Raw genomic sequence first — 21,453 nt, 5'->3', positions numbered from 1 at the left:
CCTCCTTTTCTTTTTGCGAATACAGACTAACATGGCTGCTACTCTGAAACCGGTCATATTTTTGTTTCCAAGGAGTAAATATTGGTGACTATGATATAGATTTAATGATTTGGAGGTGTATGTTTTTGTCTCTCTCCACCCACACACAACCCTGTCAAATGCTTTTTATTCATTTTTTAAATTCCTTGCTAATCTTGGTAGTTTTTTCTTCTTTTTTACTATTGTTATTTGGAAACGGGATCTGTACATATTTGGCGAGTAGAGAAAAAAAGATTTTTACACTAATATATAGATTTTTGTTGTTGTTGTTTAGTTGTTTCCTTTTATGTGGTGAATAAAAGCTTTGCATTTTCTATACCTGTGTCCTTGAAGTTGCTTTCCTCATAAAAAGTTGTGGGAATTAGGTTGTAAAGTTTTGTCAGACAAACTTGATACTGTTTTTTGATGATTTCACAACTTTGGTTGGTTGATCTATATATACAATGTTGAGAAAGGTAACTCTGTTGACATAATACAATAAGACTTTTGTACCACACAACATCCCAATTAAAAAAATTAGCACTCTGAAAAGATCAATGCAGCCCGCATGAAATGGGTAAAAATTGAGATACTGATAAATCTCAAGACATAGTTTTCAATGGGAAATCGTTATTGAATGAGGGTGTGTCTAATTGGATTTGTTCTGGGACTTACACTATTCAGTTTGAGGGGGCAATGCAGCCCTCCGTCTGCAAACTACGCCCATGTAAAAAAGTGGGCAGGCATGATCCCCCCCGACCTCCCCGGTTCTGGCACCCCTGGTTTCAGTAAATAGCCACAGGGACGATTCCAGGTTTGGAAAACTTGCATTATAGTGACAGACTAAACAAGCCCGATTTATTTAGTTTATCCAGGAGAAGGTTAAGAGGTGATTTGATCATGGCCCACATGGGGTGAAAATTGAGTGCAGCAGGCTTTTTAATCTAGTAGACAAAGGTAGAATGAGATTCAATGGCTGGAATTTGAAGCTAGACACATTCAGCTTACAAAAAGGGTGCAATGATTTAACAGGGAGGGTAATTAACGACTGGAACAACTTACTTAGGAACTTGGTGGATTCCTAATTCCCTGGAGTCTGTAAATCAAGATAAAATTGGTCTTATCCAAAATACATTCTAGCTCAACCACCAGATACGGGCTGGATGCCAGAATTGCTGGGTGAGCTCCTCTGGCGTGGGTAGGAATGCACGAATGAATGTTGCTTCAGGTTGGGAGGGGACCTGGATCCAAACGGGGGAAGAAGAGAGGTGGCTATTTAGAAAAGAAAGAAGAAAGTAGTGAAGAAAGGAGTAACCGAGTGAGAATGAAAATCAGTGCGGCTTGGGAGGGGGCCTTGGGTACTACAGGCTACAAAATGGGAGAAAAAGGGATGGAAGGAAGGGAAAAGAAGGCAGGACTGGCCTCGGGGGTGGGCCACCCGGGCGACTGCCCAGGGCGCTGCGGTCGGGGGGTCACCATGTGGCAGTGCGTTGCTCCCCGCTGCTCTCCTGCCCTCCCCTTATGCAGCCCAGGTGCGGAAAGTGACCTGGATGCCGGGAGCCCTGACTGTCACTCCTCGCGCCCCTCCTCACAGCCCCCTGGGGGGCGTGGAGGAGCAGCGTTCCGGGGAGCGAGCAGCAGGGCATCCCCCATGTGGGCGCAGGATGTGGGGGGGGTTGAGGTAAAGGGGGGAGTGCAGGGATTAGGGGCACGGGATGGGGTGCAGGGGTTAGAGATGCAGGGGGCACAATACAGGGATTGGGGCACAGGGTGCAGGGGAAGTGCGGGGATTAGGGGTACAGGGGTTAGAGGGTGAAGGGAGGGCAGGGAGCCAGGGGCAATGGGGTGCACCCACGGGGGCCGGAACAATTTTGGGGGGCACTGCACACACACGGGCCGGGGGGCCAAAAAACAAGTTCACCCCGGGTGCCATTTTCCCTTATGCCGGCCCTGAAAGAAGGAAAGAAAAGGAACAAAGGAATGAAAGAAGGAGAGAGAGAGAATGCGGACTGGTGGGTTGGAGAACCCGTTACAAGCTGGGGAAAGGGGAATGGCGAACAAAGAAAGAATCCAAGCAAAGGGAACAAGAAAAGGAAGAGTCCAGGAACAAACGAATGAGAGAAGGACCTGGAAGGTTGCTGCCGGTTGGCAGGACCCAGCTCCAAACTAGGGGGAAAAGGGCTGGAAGGAGAGACGGAGCAAATACAGGTAAATGGCAGCAGGCAGGGAGGGGACCCAGTCACAGAACTGAGGCTGGAGGGATGGAGGCAGATGGGGGAAGAAAAAGAGAAAGTGGCTGAAAGTCGGTAGGACCTGGCTCCCCACAGGGGCGGGTGAGAATGGGGAGGAAAGAGAGAAAGAAAATGAACAGATGAGAGTTGCTGCAGGGTGGGAAGACCTGGTTCAGAGCTGGGGAGCAGGCCAGGAACTGGGGAGAGGGGGGTGGGGTAGAGAAGAGAGACTGAAAAGAGGGGAGTGGAGAAACAAACAGATGAAAAGCAAGTTGCAGCCGGTTAGGAGGGACCCTGTAAACTGAGCAGCAGGAGACTGTGGGTGTGGGGTGGGGTGGGGTGGGGTGGGGTGGGGGGGAGCAGGGGTTACGTCATACCTCAGAGCACGACTGCACCCTACTGGTGGAAACCCTCATTGCAGCCTCTGCTCCAGGAGGGATTAGGGGTGTAGAAAGCGGCTGTACCTTGTACCACCCCCCCGACCCCTGTACACATTGGTTTAGGGAGAGGTTGGATGGGGGTACAGCAGGTGATCCAGGACTCCTGGGTTCTCTCCCCAGCTGTGGGAGTGGGGTCTAGTGGTTAGAGTGGGGGGGGGGGGGCTGGGAGCCAGGACTCCTGGGTTCTCTCCCCAGCTGTGGGAAGGGAGTGGGGTCCAGTGGTTACAGCTGGGAGCCAGGACTCCTAGGTTCTCTCCCCAGCTGTGGGAGGGGAGGGGAGTCGTGTCCAGTGGTTAGAGCCGGGGGTGGGGGGGAGCTGGGAGCCAGGACTCCTGGGTTCTCTCCCCAGCTGTGGGAGGGGAGTGGGGTCCAGTGGTTACAGCTGGGAGCCAGGACTCCTGGGTTCTCTCCCCAGCTGTGGGAGGGGAATGGGGTCCAGTGGTTAGAGCGGGGGAGGTGGGGGCTGGGAGCCAGGACTCCTGGGTTCTCTCCCCAGCTGTGGGAGGGGAATGGGGTCCAGTGGTTAGAGCGGGGGAGGTGGGGGCTGGGAGCCAGGACTCCTGGGTTCTCTCCCCAGATGTGGGAGGGGAGTGGGGTCCAGTGGTTAGAGCTGGGAGCCAGGACTCCTGCGTTCTCTCATCAGCTGTGGGAGGGGAGGGGAGTGGGGTCCAGTGGTTACAGCTGGGAGCCAGGACTCCTGGGTTCTCTCCCCAGCTGTGGGAGGGGAGGGGAGTGGGGTCCAGTGGTTAGAGCAGCGGGACAGGGGGAGCTGGGAGCCAAGACTGCTGGGTTCTCTCCCTAGCCCTGGCAGGGGAGAGGGGTCTAGTGGGTTAGAGCCGGGGCGGGCCAGGACTCCTGGGTTCTACCTCCAGCTCTGGACATTGCTTCTGACTTATGCAAACAAAAGAAGCTGAACTTTGGACAGCCGGCGGAAGCGTGCGAGGCGGTGACAGCTGCCGGGCTCTCCCTTTCCTCTGGCAGGGCGGTGTACATGTGTGTGCGGGAAACGAAAGCAAAAGCCCCGGGGCCCGTGGCTCCGCCCGGTCGGGGGACATTTCAGGGCGCGGGGCTGGGATGGCGTCTGCTCTGGACGCGTCCAGCCTGGCCGAGGACCTGCTCTGCCCCATCTGCCTGTCCCTGTTCCGGGACCCCCGCATGCTGGAGTGTGGACACAGCTTCTGCGTCGCCTGCCTGGAGCCCTGCGTCCCCAAGGGGCAGGGCCGGGGGCTGTGCCCCGAATGCCGGCGCCCCTTCGCCCTGCGCCGGGTGGCCACCAACTGGGCCCTGTGCAGCCTGGCGGAGAAAGCCCGGCTGCTCAAACTGGACGAGGGGGCCCAGCCGGGCGGAAAAGGGTCCGGATGGTCCATCTGCCTGGAGCACGAGGAGCCGCTCAAACTCTTCTGCAGCCAGGACGAGGGGCCCGTGTGCGTGATCTGCCGGGACCTGCCCCAGCACCGCGGCCATGACTTCCTGCCCATCAAAAACGCCGTCCAGAAATATCAGGTGAGGGCCCGGATGCCTGGGTTCTCTGAGTGGGGAGCAGGGTCTAGTGGTTAGAGCGGGGGTGTGTGTGTGTGAGAACAGGATGCCTGGGTTCTCTGAGTGGGGAGCAGGGTCTAGTGGTTAGAGCGGGGGGTGTGTGTGTGAGAACAGGATGCCTGGGTTCTCTGAGTGGGGAGCAGGGTCTAGTGGTTAGAGCCGGGGGGTGTGTGAGAACAGGATGCCTGGGTTCTCTGAGTGGGGAGCAGGGTCTAGTGGTTAGAGCGGGGGTGTATGTGTGAGAACAGGATGCCTGGGTTCTCTGAGTGGGGAGCAGGGTCTAGTGGTTAGAGCGGGGTGTGTGTGTGTGAGAACAGGATGCCTGGGTTCTCTGAGTGGGGAGCAGGGTCTAGTGGTTAGAGCAGGGTGTGTGTGAGAACCAGGATGCCTGGGTTCTCTGAGTGGGGAGCAGGGTCTAGTGGTTAGAGTAGGGGGCCTGAGAGCCATGACAGCTGGGTTCTCTGGGAGGGGAGTGGGGTTTAGTGGTTAGAGCGGGGGGCCTGAGAGCCAGGACGCCTGGGTTCCCTGGGAGGGGAATGGGGTTTAGTGGTTAGAGCAGAGGGTCTGCGAACCAGGACGCCTGGGTTCTTGGAGTGGGGAGCAGGGTCTCGTGGTTAGAGCAGGGGGGCTGGGAGCCAGGGTGCCTGGGTTCTCTGGGAGTGGAGTGGGGTTTAGTGGTTAGAGTGGGGGGGGTCTGAGAACCAGGATGCCTGGGTTCTCTGAGTGGGGAGCAGGGTCTAGTGGTTAGAGGGGGGGAGGGAGCTGGGAGCCAGGACACCTGGGTTCTCTGGGAGTCGAGTGGTGTTTAGTGGTTAGAGTGGGGCGGGGGGGGTGGTGTCTGAGAACCAGGACGCCTGGGTTCTCTGGGAGTGGGATTTACTGGGTTGGAAGATAGAGGCTGGACGTGAGGACTCCTGGATTCTATCCCCGGCTCTGGGAGGGGAATTTGGGGTCTAAGTAGATCAAACTAGGCAGGGGGACGCTCCCGGACTCTGTCCCGAGCACAGCTCCTGTCTTGTTACATCAGCTGGGGGGCCAGTTCATTATGGGGGGACTCCTTGCTGTGTCACTGGAGAATGGGTCTGAAATCAAGATGCAATTCAATAAAGACACGGGCAATGTACTACACTCGGAAGTTAAAAATCAAATGCACGGCTACAAATCCGGGAACGACAGGCCAGGTGGTCGAGCTGCTGGAAAGGGACTGGGGGGTCCAGCGGCTCACAAACTGAAGATGAGTCACCAAGGTGATGCGGCTGCAAAAGAGGCTGATCGTCTGGGGTGTATGAACGGGTGTCGTATGTAAGACGCGGGAGGTCGTTGTCCTGCTCGATTCGGCCCTGGTGAGGCCTCAGCTGCCATGTTGCATCCAGTTCTGGGCGCTGCCCCTGAGGAAAGACGTCGACGAACTGGAGAGAGTCCAGAGGGGAGCAACGAAAATGATCAAAGGTTGAGAAAACCTGACCTGTGAGGAAAGGGTAAAAAACCTCGCTGACGGGTGGGTTTCTCTACCGCACAGGACAAGCTGAAGGCATCTCTCGTCCCCCTGAAGGACAATCTGAATTCGGTCACTGAGGACCAGTGCCGCCAGCAGGAGAACATAGCAGAGCTGGAGGTATTGCCAAAATCCCCCTCATATGGTCCCGAGATTGGGTCAGGCTTTAACCTACATTTACAGTGTGGGCTCGCTGTCACCTCCTACTGGCTGGACCATGCCTATAGGCCTAGGAGAGCGATGCCACATACCCTAGGGCAGGGGTGGGCAAACGACGGCCCGTGGGCCACGTCCGGCCCGCCAACCGATTTAATCCGGCCCTCCAGCTCCTGCTGGGGGTCTGTGGCTTGCCCTGCTCCAACCGGGGAGCGGGGTCGGGGTCCACTCCACGCACGCATGCCGTGGCTCCCGGAAGCAGTGGCCTGTCCCCCCTCCGGCTCCTACGTTTAGGGGAAGCCAGGGGGCTCTGCGTGCTGCCCCTGCCCCAAGCGCCGTCCCCGCAATTTCCATTGGCCACGCCGCTGCTTCCGGAAGCTGCTTGAGGTAAGCGCCACCCAGAGCCTGCACCCCTGAGCCCGTCCCGTGCCCCAACCCCCTGCCCCAGCCTAGAGCACCCTCCTGCACCCCAAACTCCTGATACCCAGCCCCACCCCAGAGCCAGCCCCCCCCCCACACCTCAACCCCATGGCCCAGCCCGGAGGCCCCTCTCACACCCTGAAATCCTTATTTCTGGCCCCACCCCAGAGCCTGTACCCCCAGCCAGAGCCCTCGCCCCCTCCCACACACCAACCCCAATTTCGTGAGCATTCATAGCCCACCATACAATTTCCACACCCAGATGTGGCCCTCGGGCCAAAAATTTTGTCCACCTCTGCCCTCGTGGCTCGAGCACTGGCAAGGAATTCAGGACACCTGGGTTCTATTCCTGGCTCTGCCGCGGGATGACCTTGGGCCAGTCATTGCCCCAATCCGTGCCTCAGTTTCCCTACCTGTCAGACAGGGATTATGACACTGACTTCCTTCGGAAAACCCCCTTTTGAAAAATCAGCCTTTCCCACAAGTCTGGTTTTTGATGAATGCTCGTTAATGACAGGCCAGTAGCCAGGACTCAGGATTACAGAGCAGACCCCAGACGTTGGCAGAGCCAGGAAAACTTGTCAAGGGCTGCTAGGTCTGAGGATGAAAAGTGCTAGGTATTATTATTGTTAGGAGTCAGTGACTGTCCCTAAATTAACAGGGCCTGGCCCTTTAGCTCACCTTCCCTGCCAAACGTTTCCTGATTTAGGAGATTTGTCATGTCCAAACCCTGTTTCACACACAGTTTCTATTTTTCCAAATTTTTCTATAAAAAACATTTTGTCAAATAAATTCCCATCTCACTCCATTTTCCTGTGCTCACCCTCCCAGCTCCCCTGTGAGGTAGGGAAGTGCAGTTCTCCCCACTGTACAGTTGGGGAAACTGAGGGACCGGTCATCCTGCCTCCTGCAAATGCTCCGTCGGTGGTGTGTTTTGAACCTCCTGCTGGTTTCTCCACCCTCTGCAGAGCTATGCCCAGGACCTCTTGGGCTATATCACCGAGGAGTTTGAGGTTCTCCATCAGATCCTGCAGGAGAAGGAGCAGGGCATGAAAGAGACTGTGGGGAGGTTGAAGGAGGAGAACCGAGCAGAGATGGAGGAGAGGCTGAAGGAGCTGGATGAAGAAGTGACCTTTCGTAGCGAGACCCTGTCCATGGCCCGGGTGGGGCTGGACACCTCAGATCACACAGCCTTCCTCAGGGTGAGGCGGGATTTCATCTGCCAGGAGATGGGAACATGGCTGGGAGGCGCTGCATGATGGAGCTGTGGGATGGGAGATTGTGTAATGGGGCTGGGAGCCAGGAATCCTGGGTTCTATCCCCAGCTCTGGGAGGGGAGTGGGGTCCAGTGGGTTAGAGCAGCGGGGCTGGGAGTCAGGACTCCTGGAGTCTCTGGGAGGGGAACAGGCTGTCGAGGCAGAAGCAGGTTAGGGGTGATGGGCAGGTGTATGACATGAGGAACATGCAGAAGAAGGAGTAGGGAGGGAAAGCAGCTGGAGACAGTAGTGGTTGGATGAGGCAGGGGTGGGAATTGGGGCTGAGCAGGGGGAGCTGGGAAAGGGCTGTCCCATAGGGCTGGTATCTCACCCACAACGGGGCATGGAGTGTTACTGTGGAGGGTAGTTCCAGGGGTCAATCCTGTCTCTTTCTCCCTAATCTAGGGCATCAAGGAGCTGATGAGAAGGTGAGTGTGTCCCCATCCCTCCCCCCACTTCCTTTTCAGGGCTACTGTTTTGGTCTGCGTGTTCCTCTCTTTGTGACACACACGCACAATCACACATGGAGTCCCACAGAGATCTGTACACACACACACACACAATTGCACATGGCGTCACACACGCGTCCGCCCTCACACACAGAGATCCGTACGTGTGCAGAGAGAGAGAGAGATCTGTGTGCACACACACAGGTGGCTGCTGTAGTAGATTTCTCTCTTTGTAGAGTCCGGGAGGATCAGTCAAGCCACGGTGAGGAGGAGGAAGAGGATGGTGCAAGTGACGAAGGGTCCAGCGGCGATGAAGATGATTCGACTGATGAAGATGAAAATGTGGCTGATGGCGAGGAGGAGGAAGGAGATGAAGATGATGCTAATGGCGAGGAGGAGGAGGAAGATGAAGATGGGGATATCGTTGCTGTGGACCCAGCTCTCGAGGAATTCAAGGAATCGCTGGACTTTGAGGCCTGGCAGAAAATGCTGGGGACCATCCAAGCAGGTCAGGCTGGTTTCTCACCCTTGTCCTTGTGACGGGTTGTCACCCCCCGGACTGCAGTTTGGGAGCTGTGGGAACTGCTGTGACCCTAACCATTTAACTGGGCTGGCCCTTCTCACGCGGCTCTGCTGGTGACTCAGCCAGCCTCTCCAGGCCCTGTTATCACCCTGCATGACAGCAGGTGGTGCCATGCACACAGCTGAGCTACCTGAATGCTTTACCTAAGCCACTCAAGGACATACAGGAGACAGGAACCAATTTCCCAGCTCCCCAGCCCTGCACCCTTGCTGGTGTATGAACCCAGAATTATACTGTCTTGCACTGCATGGGGATCTGTACAATGCAAGCTCATTAATATAGTTTGCTTTCCCCTCGATGTGGGAAAGATATGCACAACAAGCCTGTGTCCACCAAGCTGAGATTTTCCCAGGCACTTCACTTCAAGACACACTGGTTACGATAAAACCTTAAAACAAGTGTATTAACTGCAGAAGGAGAGATTTTAAGGGATTATAAGTGACAGCAAACAGATCAAAGCAGATTACCTGGTAAATAAACAAAAACACAAGCTAAGCTTAATATACTAGATCGATAGGATTTGAATTAGCCATATCTCACCCTGGCTGACGGTACAAGCAGGCTTGCAGATTCTTAAGGCACAAGCCACATCTGCCTGGCAGCCTCGGTTCCCCTCCCCCATTCCAAGTCCTTTGTCTTCCAGAGCTTCTTTCAGGTGTTGAGTTGTGGGGGAGTGAAGACCAGTCATGATGTCACGCCCCACCTCATATAGTCTCTCCACACAGCGGGAACCCCTTTGTTTCAAGCTAAATTCCCAGCCTGGTTTGTGGCAGAATACAGGCACCAAACTGGAGTTTAGTGTCATGTGGTCTGGTCACATGCCCTTGCTGGGGCATAGAAGCCATTACTCATAGGCTGGCTGAAATGTTTATAGGAAGGCTAAGCTCTTCTGTGGTCCATTGTCTTTGTTGATGAGCCATCAGCACTGCCTAGTGTCTTCATTGTTGTACCTGGAAGGCTAGTTGTGGGTGTTACCCAGAGTAAGCCCATTTGAAATACAGCTACACAGTCAATATTCATAACTTCAGATACACAAATGATACATGCATACAAATAGGATAATCATATCCAGCAAATAACAACTTTTCATAGAGACCTCACAGGACACATCTTGTACAAAATACATCATAATTATGTCATAATCATGCCACTATGATGAATATGGGGTGCAGTGTCACAGTCCTACCTTTAGGAGACACCGTGGGGGAGCCAAGATTCACCCCTGAGGTGGCTGCATCTCAGTGCTGGGTGAGCCATGCCCGTGTGGTGTTGCTGTGCGGCTGTTGCCCAGATGCCCTGCCCCAGAGCTGGCTGCAACCCTGACTGCGGCAAGCCATTCCCATGTGGTGTCGCTGTGTGGCTGTTACCCAGCTGCCCCACCCCAGAGCTGGCTGCATCTCTGCAAGGTATCAATATTCAACTATTTTTCTTTTCTAGACACAGTCCATGATGGATCTATCACGTGGCACTGACGACCACCTGGGATGCATCTGTGCAGATGATCCCAGCCCTCAGAGATTCGGATTCAGAGGAAAAGCTGCCATATATTTTGAGGGGGGAGATTTGGTGGAGAGTGAAGCCACCAGGATCCAGCCTCTCTAGCCTGCCAGTGTGAGAGACAAGCCATGGAAATGTACCTGGGTTGCCCAGCAGGCAGGACACCGGCATTTCATTGCGTGTTGCATGAGTAGCTGATTTTATCGAGTCTTTGGACGATATTAACCTGGTGACGAAGACATTTTCAAAGTGTATGAATCAAATAAATCAGAGCTCAGAACAGAACCCAGGAGTCCTGGCTCCGAGCCCCCCCTGCTCTAACCCACTAGCCCCCGCTTCCCCTCCCAGAGCTGGCGATAGAACACACGAGCCCTGGTTCCCAGGCTTCACAGCTTGCTGTGGGGCAGTTTCAGGAAGGGGGGAGGAGGTGTTTGCTCAGTCTGTCCCCCAAAATGACTTCACCATGACCCCCCCTCCCCCCGCACATTGTCTGCACAGCCAGGGCAGCTGGCAGAGCCAATCACGGAGGTGCATAGTCATTTCCAGCAGCCCTGGGGAGGCGAGGGTTAATGGGAGGAATGGTGAAAACAAAGCGGTGCTGAGTCAGGGCTGGGGGGTGGGGGGGAAGGCAGGAGGCAGGCACCTTGCAGCCCCAGGAGGAATCGCTGAGTCAGCAGAGGAGGCGGGTCCTGTTGCAGCTGCAGCCTGGCCACATTGCTCTGCAGCCGGCTCCAGTGCCTCTGGGTTTGGGGGCAGAGACAGGGCAGCCCAGCCCCGGGGAGAAGGGACGTCCCGGCCCAGCAGCGTCCTGGCCCCGGGGAGAAGGGACGCCCCGGCCCAGCAGCGTCCCGGCCCCGGGGAGAAGGGACGCCCCGGCCCAGCAGCGTCCTGGCCCTGGGGAGAAGGGACGCCCCGGCCCAGCAGCGTCCCGGCCCCGGGGAGAAGGGACGTCTCGGCCCAGCAGCGTCCTGGCCCTGGGGAGAAGGGACGCCCCGGCCCAGCAAGGACCCAGCCCCGGGGAGAAGGGACGTCCCGGCCCAGCAAGGACCCAGCCCCGGGGAGAAGGGACGTCCTGGCCCAGCAGCGTCCCGGCCCCGGGGAGAAGGGACGTCCCGGCCCAGCAAGGACCCAGCCCCGGGGAGAAGGGACGCCCCGGCCCAGCAGCGTCCCGGCCCCGGGGAGAAGGGACGCCCCGGCCCAGCAGCGTCCCGGCCCCGGGGAGAAGGGACGCCCCGGCCCAGCGGCGTCCCGGCCCCGGGGAGAAGGGACGTCCCGGCCCAGCGGCATCCCGGCCCCGGGGAGAAGGGACGTCCCCATCCCGTGATGGCCTCAGTTAGGGAAGTCTCCAGTTTCACGGAGGACCTGCTCTGCCCCATCTGCCTGTCCCTGTTCCGGGACCCCCGCATGCTGGAGTGTGGACACAGCTTCTGCGCCGCCTGCCTGGAGCCCTGCGTCCCCAAGGGGCAGCGCCGGGGGCTGTGCCCCGAATGCCGGCGCCCCTTCGCCCTGCGCCGGGTGGCCCTGAACCGGGCCCTGTGCAGCCTGGCGGAGAAAGCCCGGCTGCTCAAACTGGACGAGGGGGCCCAGGCGGGCGGAGGCGGGAGCTGGTATTTCTGCGCAGAGCACGAGGAGCCGCTCAAACTCTTCTGCAGCCAGGACGAGGGGCCCGTGTGCGTGATCTGCCGGGACCTGCCCCAGCACCGCGGCCACGACTTCCTGCCCATCAAAAACGCCGTCCAGAAATATCAGGTGAGGGCCCGGATGCCTGGGTTCTCTGGGAGAAGAGTGGGGTTCAGAGGTCGGGGGGAGGGAGGGCGGAACCAGGACTCCTGGGTTCCCTAGGCAGGGTCTCCTGGGTTCAATTCTGCCCACCCCAGCTGGCCTCCGGCTGCTTCCCAGCCCAGCCTTTAATTCTGCCACTTCAAGCCCCATGTGAACCCAGTGCCCCCATCCCCACATCAGAGCTTTCTGGGCCCCCCACCCCAGAGACAAGTCGAGACCCACATCAGTGCTGATCACGATCAGCCACGTGTCAGTCCTGCCCCCACCCTGCACTTCGTCCCTCCCCCTCCCAGGGCTTGTGTTAGGGGGTGTGTGTGTGTGTGTGGATTGACGCATTGTTCATGGGGGGGCAGGGGGAGTGGCTCATCAAGGGGGAGGGGGGAGTGAACAGGCTCATTACTCTGTGGGGGGGGGGGACTGACTCATTGTTCATCGGGGGGGGGGACAGGGGTGGCTCATCAAGGGGGAGGGCGGAGTGAACAGGCCCATTACTCTGTGGGGGGGGGGAGTGGACTGGCCCATTGTTCACAGGGGGAGGGGGGAAGCAGACTGACTCATTGCTCTCAGGGGGGAGTGGACTGACCCACTACTCACGGATAAGAGGGGAGTGGACTGACCCATTGCTCACAGGGGAAGAGGGGAGAGAGGACTGACCTCTTGCTCATAGTAGGAAGTGGACTGATCTATTGTTAACAGGAGAGGGTGGGAGTGGACTGACCTATTGTGTGGGGGGGGTGAGAGCAGTCTGACCCATTGCTTCCAGCGTGGTGGGGGGAGCGGACTAACCTGTGGCTGGAACTGTCTGGCTCTTTCTGCTCCTTCCTCCCCTACCTGAAAACCCCTCCCGGGTGGGGGAAGGTAGCACATTCTGCCTGCCACCTGCCGCAGCTCTGATTGGCTGCCTATTCCTGGGAGGCAGGGATTTTGGGGAAGGGCAGCCAATGGGAAGGTCTGGGCAGGGCTGAAATTCCCGGGAGGGATCTGGGACTGAAATCCCATTGCTGGGCGGGGAATCTCGATGGGGTGGCAGCAGGTCCCCCCGGTTCCAGCCGGTGACCCCGGATCTCTGCTGCCCAGGAACAGCTCAAGGCGTCTCTGCAGCCCCTGCAGGAAGGTCTCAAGAGGCTGGTGCGGAGCCAGTGCCACCAGCAGGAGAACATAACAGAGCTGCAGGTACGAGGCTGGATACCGGGCTAGATGGGCACAAGGGCTTGATCCAGGGAGGGCAGGACTGCTGGGTTCTCTCCCCAGCTCTGGCAGGGGAGTGGGGTCTAGTGGTCAGAGCAGGGAGGGGTGCCTGGGATCCAGGACTCCTGGGTTCTATCCTCAGCCTGCAATGGGCCTTGGTGTAGAACAGGGGAGGGCAAACTACGGCCTGCTGGCCGTATCAAGCCCATCAGGGCTTTCAATCTGGCTCGTGGGATTGCCAGCCCCATGGTGCAATGGGGCTAAGTCAGGCTCCCTGCCCACCCTGGCCCTGCGCTGCTCCAGGAATTGGCTGGCACCGCGTCCCTGCGGCCCCTGTGGGAAGGGCAGAGCAGAGGGCTCCGTACGCTGCCCTCACCTGCAGGCACCACCCCCCGGAGCCTCCATTGGCTGGGAATGGGAAACCGTGGCCAATGGGAGCTCCGGGGGTGGTACCCGCAAGCGAGGGCAGCGCACGGCAGAGCTGTCTGCCCTGCCCCGCCCCACCCCACCCCCAGGAGCCACTGCTGGACATGCTGGCCACTTCTGGGAGCTGCGCGGGGCCAGGGCAGGCAGGGAGCCTGCCTTAGCCCCAATGCACTCTGTTGCCAGCCTGGAGCCGCTTGAGGTGCCCGCACCCTGCACCCCTCCTGCATCCTGCACTGCGAACCCTAACCCCTTGCCCTGAGCCCCCAACCCCTGCCACACGCCTCCTGTACCCCAAACCCCTGCCATGAGCCCCCTGCCACACCCCAAACCCCTCCTGCACCCAATCCCATGCCCTGAGCCCCCAACCCCTTGCCCTGAGTCCCCTGCTGCACCCTGCACCCCTCCTCCTCCCCAACCCCATGCCCTGATACCCTCCGGCACCCCGCACCCTCTCCTGCATCCCAGCCCCTGACCTGAGCCCCCAACACCTTGCCCTGAGTCCCCTGCTGCACCTGCACCCCTCCTCCTCCCCAACGCCATGCCCTGAACCCCCTCCTGCACCCTGCACCCCCTCCCACACCCTGCACTTCCTCCCACACCCCCACCCCCTCCCCCAGCCCTACATTCATGGCCCTGCATACAATTTCCCCACCCAGATGTGGCTCTCAGGCCAAAAAGTTTGCCCATCCCTGGTGCAGAAGTAGGTCTGGTGCCTGATGGATCAGGCATCCACTGAGGTCTCCATCCTGTCCCCCCACACCTTTGCATCGCCTAGAGCTGCTCCGAGTCCCTGTGGGACCACATCTCGGGGGAGTTTGAGAAGATGCGCCAGCTGCTGAGTCTGCGGGAGCTGGGCCTGAAGGAGGCGCTGGAGCGACAGAGGAAGAAGAACCTGGTGCAGATGGAAGAGAAGCTCCAGGAGCTGAATGGGAAAGTGGCCTCCTGGACCGAGACCCTCTCCAGGGTACGCATGGGGCTGGAGCGCAAGGACAACATTGGCTTCCTCAAGGTGAGGGGAAAGGGCCAGACCTTGGCTGGGGGAGGGTTGGGAGGGGACAGGGAAGGCTGGAGGGGGGCAGAACTGGGGCAGAGCCCGCCTGGAGGGCGGGATAGGTCTTTGCAAGGGGCAGGGGAGAAGAGCTGGGGTATGGGTGCCAGCAGAGATGGGTCAATGGGGGTTGATAGGACTGAAAGGGAACAGAGATGGGGACCAAAACTTGGTCGAGGGAGGAAACAAGGGTCCTGTGGACTGGGGTGAGGCAGCAGTTATGGGGCTGCAGAGCAGAGTTTCTCCCATAGACAGAGGTGGGGGGAGGCGGAGGTAGCTCCTTCGGGTGTTGACTCATTCCCATCCCTTTTCTCCTCTCCTCCAGGATGCCAAGGAGCTGATGGAGAGGTGAGTATCTTTGGGTTTGTCCCCACGCTCAAAATTTCCATGAGAAAGTTTGAGTTCATAGGTCACCTGCCGGGTTCAATCCAGGGTCCACCAGACATAGGAGGAGGGGCCGCTACCGTGTGAGCGAGAGGAGCTACCCCATCTAGCTGGTTGCAGGGATAAGCTGTTCTCTGCCATGGACCAGCACACGCTGAACTCTACCACTTGAGCTCCAGGCAGCCATAGTAGGTTATTATCCTCTCATGAGCACCCAGCGAACTCTGGACTCTACCGCTCGACATATGGGAGTACCACCATAAACTAGTAGCTGTAGTAGGCTTTTGTCTTCTGCAGGCCAGCTGACCACACACACGCCAGACATTACCCCCGAGCTAAAGCAGTAACTCCGCTAGCTGGCCGCGGTACATAGGCCACTACCCTCCTGATGCCATTGGTTGACAGTGGTAGGTAGGCCATTACCCTTGCGACCCCCATTGGCTGGCGGTGGTGGGCAGGCTGTTCCCTTCATAACCCCATTGGCCGGCGGTGGTAGGCTGTTATCCTTGAAAACTACGGTAGGGCCGCTCACGTCAACCCTCAAGCTTTTCCACAGGGTCCGGGAGGGGCAGGGAGCCCAGGGGAAGGAGGCAGAGAAGCCGGACGAGGCGGAGGCGGAAGAGGAATTGAGAACCAGTGATGACGACACGGACGAATGCGAGAAAGAGGAGGAAGAGGAAGAGGATGAGGAAGATGAGGAACCTGAGGTGGAAGAGGAGGAAGACGAGGAAGGGGCCGAGGAAGAAGAGGCTAAGGAAGAGGAAGACGATGGGGTGGTTCCTGTGGACCTGAACCTCGGGGAGTTTAAGGGACCCCTGCAGTTCTACGCCTGGAAGGAGCTACTGGGGATAGTCCACCCAGGTGAGGTGACCATACTCGGCCTCTGGGCTGTGGGGAGCGGGGCGGGAGATCAGGAGGGGGTGCTGGGGGCTGAGGAAGAAGAGGCTAAGGAAGAGGAAGGCGACGGGGTGGTGCCGTTCCCATGGTATTGATTTGCATGCCCCCAGTGTTGGAAAAAGCATCCCACACCCTGCTCCCTGCAGTGGGGTATTGGGGTCAGCATTGGCTGTGAGGGGAAAGCTCCCCCTACTGGTCCCACACTCTGCTCCCTGCAGCACAGCGCCCCCTAGCCCTGCAGTGGGGTTTTGGGGTCAGCATTGGCTGTGAGGGGAAAACTCCCCCTACTGGTCCCCCACCCTGCTCCCTGCAGTGGGGTTTTGGGGTCAACATTGGCTGTGAGGGGAAAGCTCCCCCTACTGGTCCCACACTCTGCTCCCTGCAGCACAGCGCCCCCTAGCCCTGCAGTGGGGTTTTGGGGTCAGCATAGGCTGTGAGGGGAGAGCACCCCCTACCGAACCCCCTACTATGCTCCCTGCAACACAGTGCCCCCTCGTGCTCCCATAGGGCCAGCACTGACTTGGGGGAGAATATATCTCTTTAATTGATGGGGAATCCCCCTCCCCTCCCAGAGAACCCAGCCCAGCCATTAACCCCTTCCTTTCCCTCTCTCCTCCTGCAGTGCCAGCCTGCATCACCCTGGACCTCCACTCGGCCCACCCCAGCCTGGTCCTCATCGAGGAAGCCACCGGGGTCAAGTTCAGCCCGGGCCGGCGGTTCTGGCGCCGTAAGCCCCAGCGCTTCACGGCCAGCCCCTGTGTGGTGGGGCGGGAGGGCTGCGCGGGCGGCCGGCTCTACTGGGAGGTGCGGGTGGGTGACAGCCCCGACTGGGTGGTGGGTGCCGCCCGGAGGTCCGTGAAACGCAAGAGGCGCATCCGCTTCCGGGCCAGGGAAGGGGTGTGGGCCATCGAGCGGCGAGGGGGGCAGTATCGGGCTCTGACGGACCCCTGCCTCGCCCTGTCTGTCTGCGGGAGGCTGGAGAAGGTGGGGGTGTATCTGGACTTCGAAGGCGGCCAGTTGTCCTTCTACAACAGCTCCAGCTTGAGCCATCTGCACACCTTCCAGGACTCCTTCGCGGAGGAGATAGTTCCCTTCCTGAGCACCCAGTCCAGCGAGCCCCTCTCCATGTGGGACCTGGAGCTCTGACGCCCTTAGAGGGGAGAGGCCCCATCGCCCTGGGCCAGCCAGTCCCCCGACCCTGGGGCCTGATTGGAGCCATCTTGGTGCCATGGCCAAATTGCCCCACGTCACCCTCTGCTGATGTGCCCGAGTCCTACAACTGGTCGGATTCTTCTCTATTCAGTTCCTGAGGCCCGGGTAGTCTTGGCTTATTCACCAATGACCGGGGGCTAGTTAACAGCAGGATCAGGGATGATGGCTTCAGGGCCCCTTCCCTAGAACAAGCCAAGATCCCACCACCTTGTTTTAGCCAACCCAACAGCCATGGGATTCGAACCCGCAACCTAGAGGCGAAGGCAGTGGAGTCACTCCCTTTACACCAAGGTAAATCCATTGAAGTTCATGGATTTACTCCTCAGATACGTGAGCATACCTGGAATAATTCCACTGGACTAACTGGAGTTACTCTGGATTTGTACCAGTAGAACACCGGCGCAGTCAGCAGAGTTATTTTGCAGTCACACCAACATGAATCCGATGTGGTTCCTGGACTGGCTCCTCAATTATACCCCAGTGTAAACCTGGAGTAACGCTGCTGGCCTTTCTGGAGTTATTCTTCAATTACATCCCAATAATGCAGTGAACTAAATCCATCAGTTTATTACTCCGTTACGCTGGTGGGAACCTGGAGTAATTCAACTGAGTCAACCTCTCTTACTCTGGGTTTAGAAATTGTAAATCTAGTGAAACTGCTGGACTTCCTTCGCTTTACGCTAGCATACTTCGAAAGTACACGCTGCTGGCTGAAGTGGAGTCGCTCTGGGTTTACACTGGGGTCGCTGAGGTCAGACTCCAGCCCTGATTCCATTGACTCTGGAGGGGTCATTCTGGATGTACAGATCAGACTCTGGATTCCTGATTTTATAGGTTCAAATCCCATATAGGATTATCAAAAAAAGAAAAGGAGGACTTGTGGCACCTTAGAGACTAACCAATTTATTTGAGCATAAGCTTTCGCGAGCTCAAATAAATTGGTTAGTCTCTAAGGTGCCACAAGTCCTCTTCTTTTTGCGAATACAGACTAACAGGGCTGTTACTCTGAAACATATAGGATTATGCATCTTCTCTCCTTCCCTGGGGGAGAAATTGATTTCTCTGGCCTCGGACCAGCTGAGCATGTCAGCTGAGTAAGGCTACGAATCCGTGACTTCCAGAGACCTCCATGACATGGGGGCCCCCCAAGCTGCCCAGCCCCTGCAGGAAGTGGGGGACCCTCCCAGTCCCGCGGGCAGCAGGAGGACCCTGGCAGCTGCTTAGCTGCTGCGGATGGCGACCCCCCCCCCCAGCTCCTACTTACCATGGGAGGTGGGGGACCCTCCAGCTCCCAGCCCCTGCAGGAGGAGGGGGACCCCGCAGTTCCCAGTTGCTGTGGGAGGTGGGGGACCCCTCCCACCTCCACTGGTGGCCCCTCCCCAGCTGCCAGCCACTGGACAGGGAGGGCGGGGGCCACAGCTCCCAGCTGTTGCACGCAAGGGGGCAGGGTGCTGGCCCCTCCTCCCTCCCCATTTTGTCAGGAATGTTTTTAGTAAAAGTCAGGGACAGCTCACAGCTTCCATGAATTTTTGTTTATGGCCCGTGACCTGTCCCTGACTTTTCCTAAAAATATCCCTGATGAAATCGTAGCCTTACGGATGAGCCGTTGCAGACCGCTGACTCGGCCCTCTGAGTGAGTTGCGAGGTTCCCGGGGGAAACGGGTCTCCCGCCGTCTCTTGGCAGTGAATGCTGAAGATGAGCTGGGCTGGAAGGCAAAGGTGCCAGACGGGTGGAGCCCAGTTGAATCCAGCGCTGACTTGCACCATTTGGGGCTCTGGCTCCATGGGCCCCAACAGAGCGAGGTCCGATTGACACCGGCTGGGGATCTAGCCCAGGGAGGGCTGCCTCTGTGCACTCTTGACCTGTATCTGAGATACAGAAGTGGGAACGTCTCTTCCTAGGAAGTCAGGGCCAAGTGAAGCCTTCGGGCAAGTGGCTGGAACGCCGTTGAATCAAGGGCCGTTCGCCACCAGCAGGGAATTTGGCCTGGAATCTGTCATATGTTGCAACACGGAGCAAGACATCCCCACATGGCCTAAGGCGAAATGAACAAAGAGACCCGGGCACCTTGTGTTAGTTTCCCATCAGCCTGGTTTCTTGGCAAACAGGTCGTGTCAGACAAACTCAGTATTGTTTTTTTATGAGCTCCCCAGTTAGGTAAATAAGGATTACTCTGTCAACATCGTACACTCAAAGGAAAGCTGACATCCCATATGGAAGGCATTTGACTTAGCCCTGCACGCCAGCCTGCCTCGAGAATTAGCCCTAGGCAAAAACCAAGGCAGCCCACATCCACTGCCTTAAAAACTGGCTTGCTGATAGATGCCCCAAAGGAATTTTTGCTGGGAATTGTCATCTAATGGGGTCGTTTCTAGTGGCGTCCCCCAGGGACCAATGCTAGGTAATATCTGTGTCAATTGAGCTGGAAACCCCCCCCCATAAAGCAGGGATGGGCAAACTACGGGCCGGGGTGCAGGGTTGGGGCCGCACCACACGACTCCCAGAAGCCACAGGAGGGCACCGCTCCTGCTACTATGTGCTCCCAGGGCCCCCCCCATGACCCCCTCCAGCACGCCAATGGGAGCTGCATGGGGGGTGCCTGAGTGTCGGAGCCGGAGAAGGGACAGGCTGCTGCTTCCAGGAACCGCTTGAGGTAAGTGCCGCTGGGAGCCTGCACCCTTGAGTCTCTCCCCACCCCCCCAACCCCCTGCCCCAGCCCTGATCCCCCTCCTGCCCTCCGAACCCCTCGATCCCAGCCTGGAGCACCCTCCTGCACCCCAAACACCTTATCCCCAGCCCCTCCCCAGAGCCTGCATCCCCGCCCGGAGCCCCCTCCCGCACCCTGAACTCCTCATTTCTGGCCCCACCGAGGAGCCCGCACCCCCAACCAGAGCCCTCCCCCCCTGCCCCGCACTCCAACCCCAATTCATGAGCATTCATGGCCCCCCATTACAATTTCTATTCACATATGTGGCCCTCGAGCCAAACAGTTTGCCCACCCCTGGGCTAGATTGTCGCTCACACCCCCGCCCCCCAACTCTGAGTCCCTCCAGTAGGGGGCACCACACACACACACAGAAAGCAGGTCTGATTCCCTCCAGTGGGGGGCACCCCCCTCACCCCACACGGCAGGTCTGATTCCCTCCAGCACGCCCACTGCCTTCTGCCGACTCAGCGCAATACCGAGCCCCATGTGACTGCAGTATGAAAAGAGACAAACTGGTTTCTTTATTCAAGCAACATGACCAAGTTACAGTGGGCAAGGCAGATGGTGTGGGGAGTGCAGGCCAGGAGGGATCCCAGGAGCAGGAGAGGGGGGAGATGTGGGGAGCACAGGGCGGGGTGGGGATCCCGGCAGTGGGAGAGGCGGGAGATGTGGGGAGCACAGGGCGGGGTGGGGATCCCGGCACTGGGAGAGGTGGGAGATGTGGGGAGCACAGGGCGGGGTGGGGATCCCAGCAGTGGGAGAGGGGGGAGATGTGGGGAGCACAGGGCGGGGTGGGGATCCCGGCAGTGGGAGAGGCGGGAGATGTGGGGAGCACAGGGCGGGGTGGGGATCTGGGCAGTGGGAGAGGTGGGAGATGTGGGGAGCACAGGGTGGGGTGGGGATCTGGGCAGTGGGAGAGGCGGGAGATGTGGGGAGCACAGGGTGGGGTGGGGATCCGGGCAGTGGGAGAGGCGGGAGATGTGGGGAGCACAGGGCAGGGTGGGGATCCCGGCAGTGGGAGAGGGGGGAGATGTGGGGAGCACAGGGTGGGGTGGGGATCTGGGCAGTGGGAGAGGCGGGAGATGTGGGGAGCACAGGGCGGGGTGGGGATCCCGGCAGTGGGAGAGGTGGGAGATGTGGGGAGCACAGGGTGGGGTGGGGATCTGGGCAGTGGGAGAGGCGGGAGATGTGGGGAGCACAGGGTGGGGTGGGGATCTGGGCAGTGGGAGAGGCGGGAGATGTGGGGAGCACAGGGTGGGGTGGGGATCCCGGCAGTGGGAGAGGCAGGAGATGTGGGGAGCACAGGGTGGGGTGGGGATCCGGGCAGTGGGAGAGGCGGGAGATGTGGGGAGCACAGGGCAGGGTGGGGATCCCGGCAGTGGGAGAGGGGGGAGATGTGGGGAGCACAGGGTGGGGTGGGGATCCCGGCAGTGGGAGAGGCGGGACATGTGGGGAGCACAGGGTGGGGTGGGGATCCGGGCAGTGGGAGAGGCGGGAGATGTGGGGAGCACGGGGGGGGGGGTGGGGATCCCGGCAGTGGGAGAGGCGGGAGATGTGGGGAGCACGGGGCGGGGTGGGGATCCGGGCAGTGGGAGAGGCGGGAGATGTGGGGAGCACAGGGCGGCGTGGGGATCTGGGCAGTGGGAGAGGCGGGAGATGTGGGGAGCACAGGGTGGGGTGGGGATCCCGGCAGTGGGAGAGGCGGGAGATGTGGGGAGCACAGG

At 58.7% G+C, this 21,453-nt stretch overlaps 2 protein-coding genes across 2 annotated transcripts in view; both read left to right on the top strand.

The window, feature by feature from the left end:
- The window catches only part of ABHD16A (abhydrolase domain containing 16A, phospholipase), a 536,419-nt gene that overhangs the window by 461,490 nt on the left and 53,476 nt on the right, over positions 1-21,453 (top strand). The gene's annotated exons all lie outside the window — the stretch shown is intronic.
- Positions 3,706-10,369, top strand: LOC144275042 (nuclear factor 7, brain-like). The gene is made up of 6 exons (XM_077834142.1): positions 3,706-4,192; positions 5,748-5,843; positions 7,268-7,501; positions 7,961-7,983; positions 8,241-8,512; positions 10,025-10,369. Exons 1-6 carry the CDS (start codon positions 3,764-3,766, stop codon positions 10,057-10,059), a joined length of 1,089 nt encoding a protein of 362 aa, XP_077690268.1. The 5' UTR covers positions 3,706-3,763; the 3' UTR covers positions 10,060-10,369.

Source organism: Eretmochelys imbricata, chromosome 14, assembly GCF_965152235.1.
Source record: "Eretmochelys imbricata isolate rEreImb1 chromosome 14, rEreImb1.hap1, whole genome shotgun sequence".
Classification (NCBI taxonomy): Eukaryota; Metazoa; Chordata; order Testudines; family Cheloniidae; genus Eretmochelys; species Eretmochelys imbricata.
Note: the sequence above shows the minus strand (reverse complement) of the source record. Positions and strands in the feature narration are given on the sequence as shown.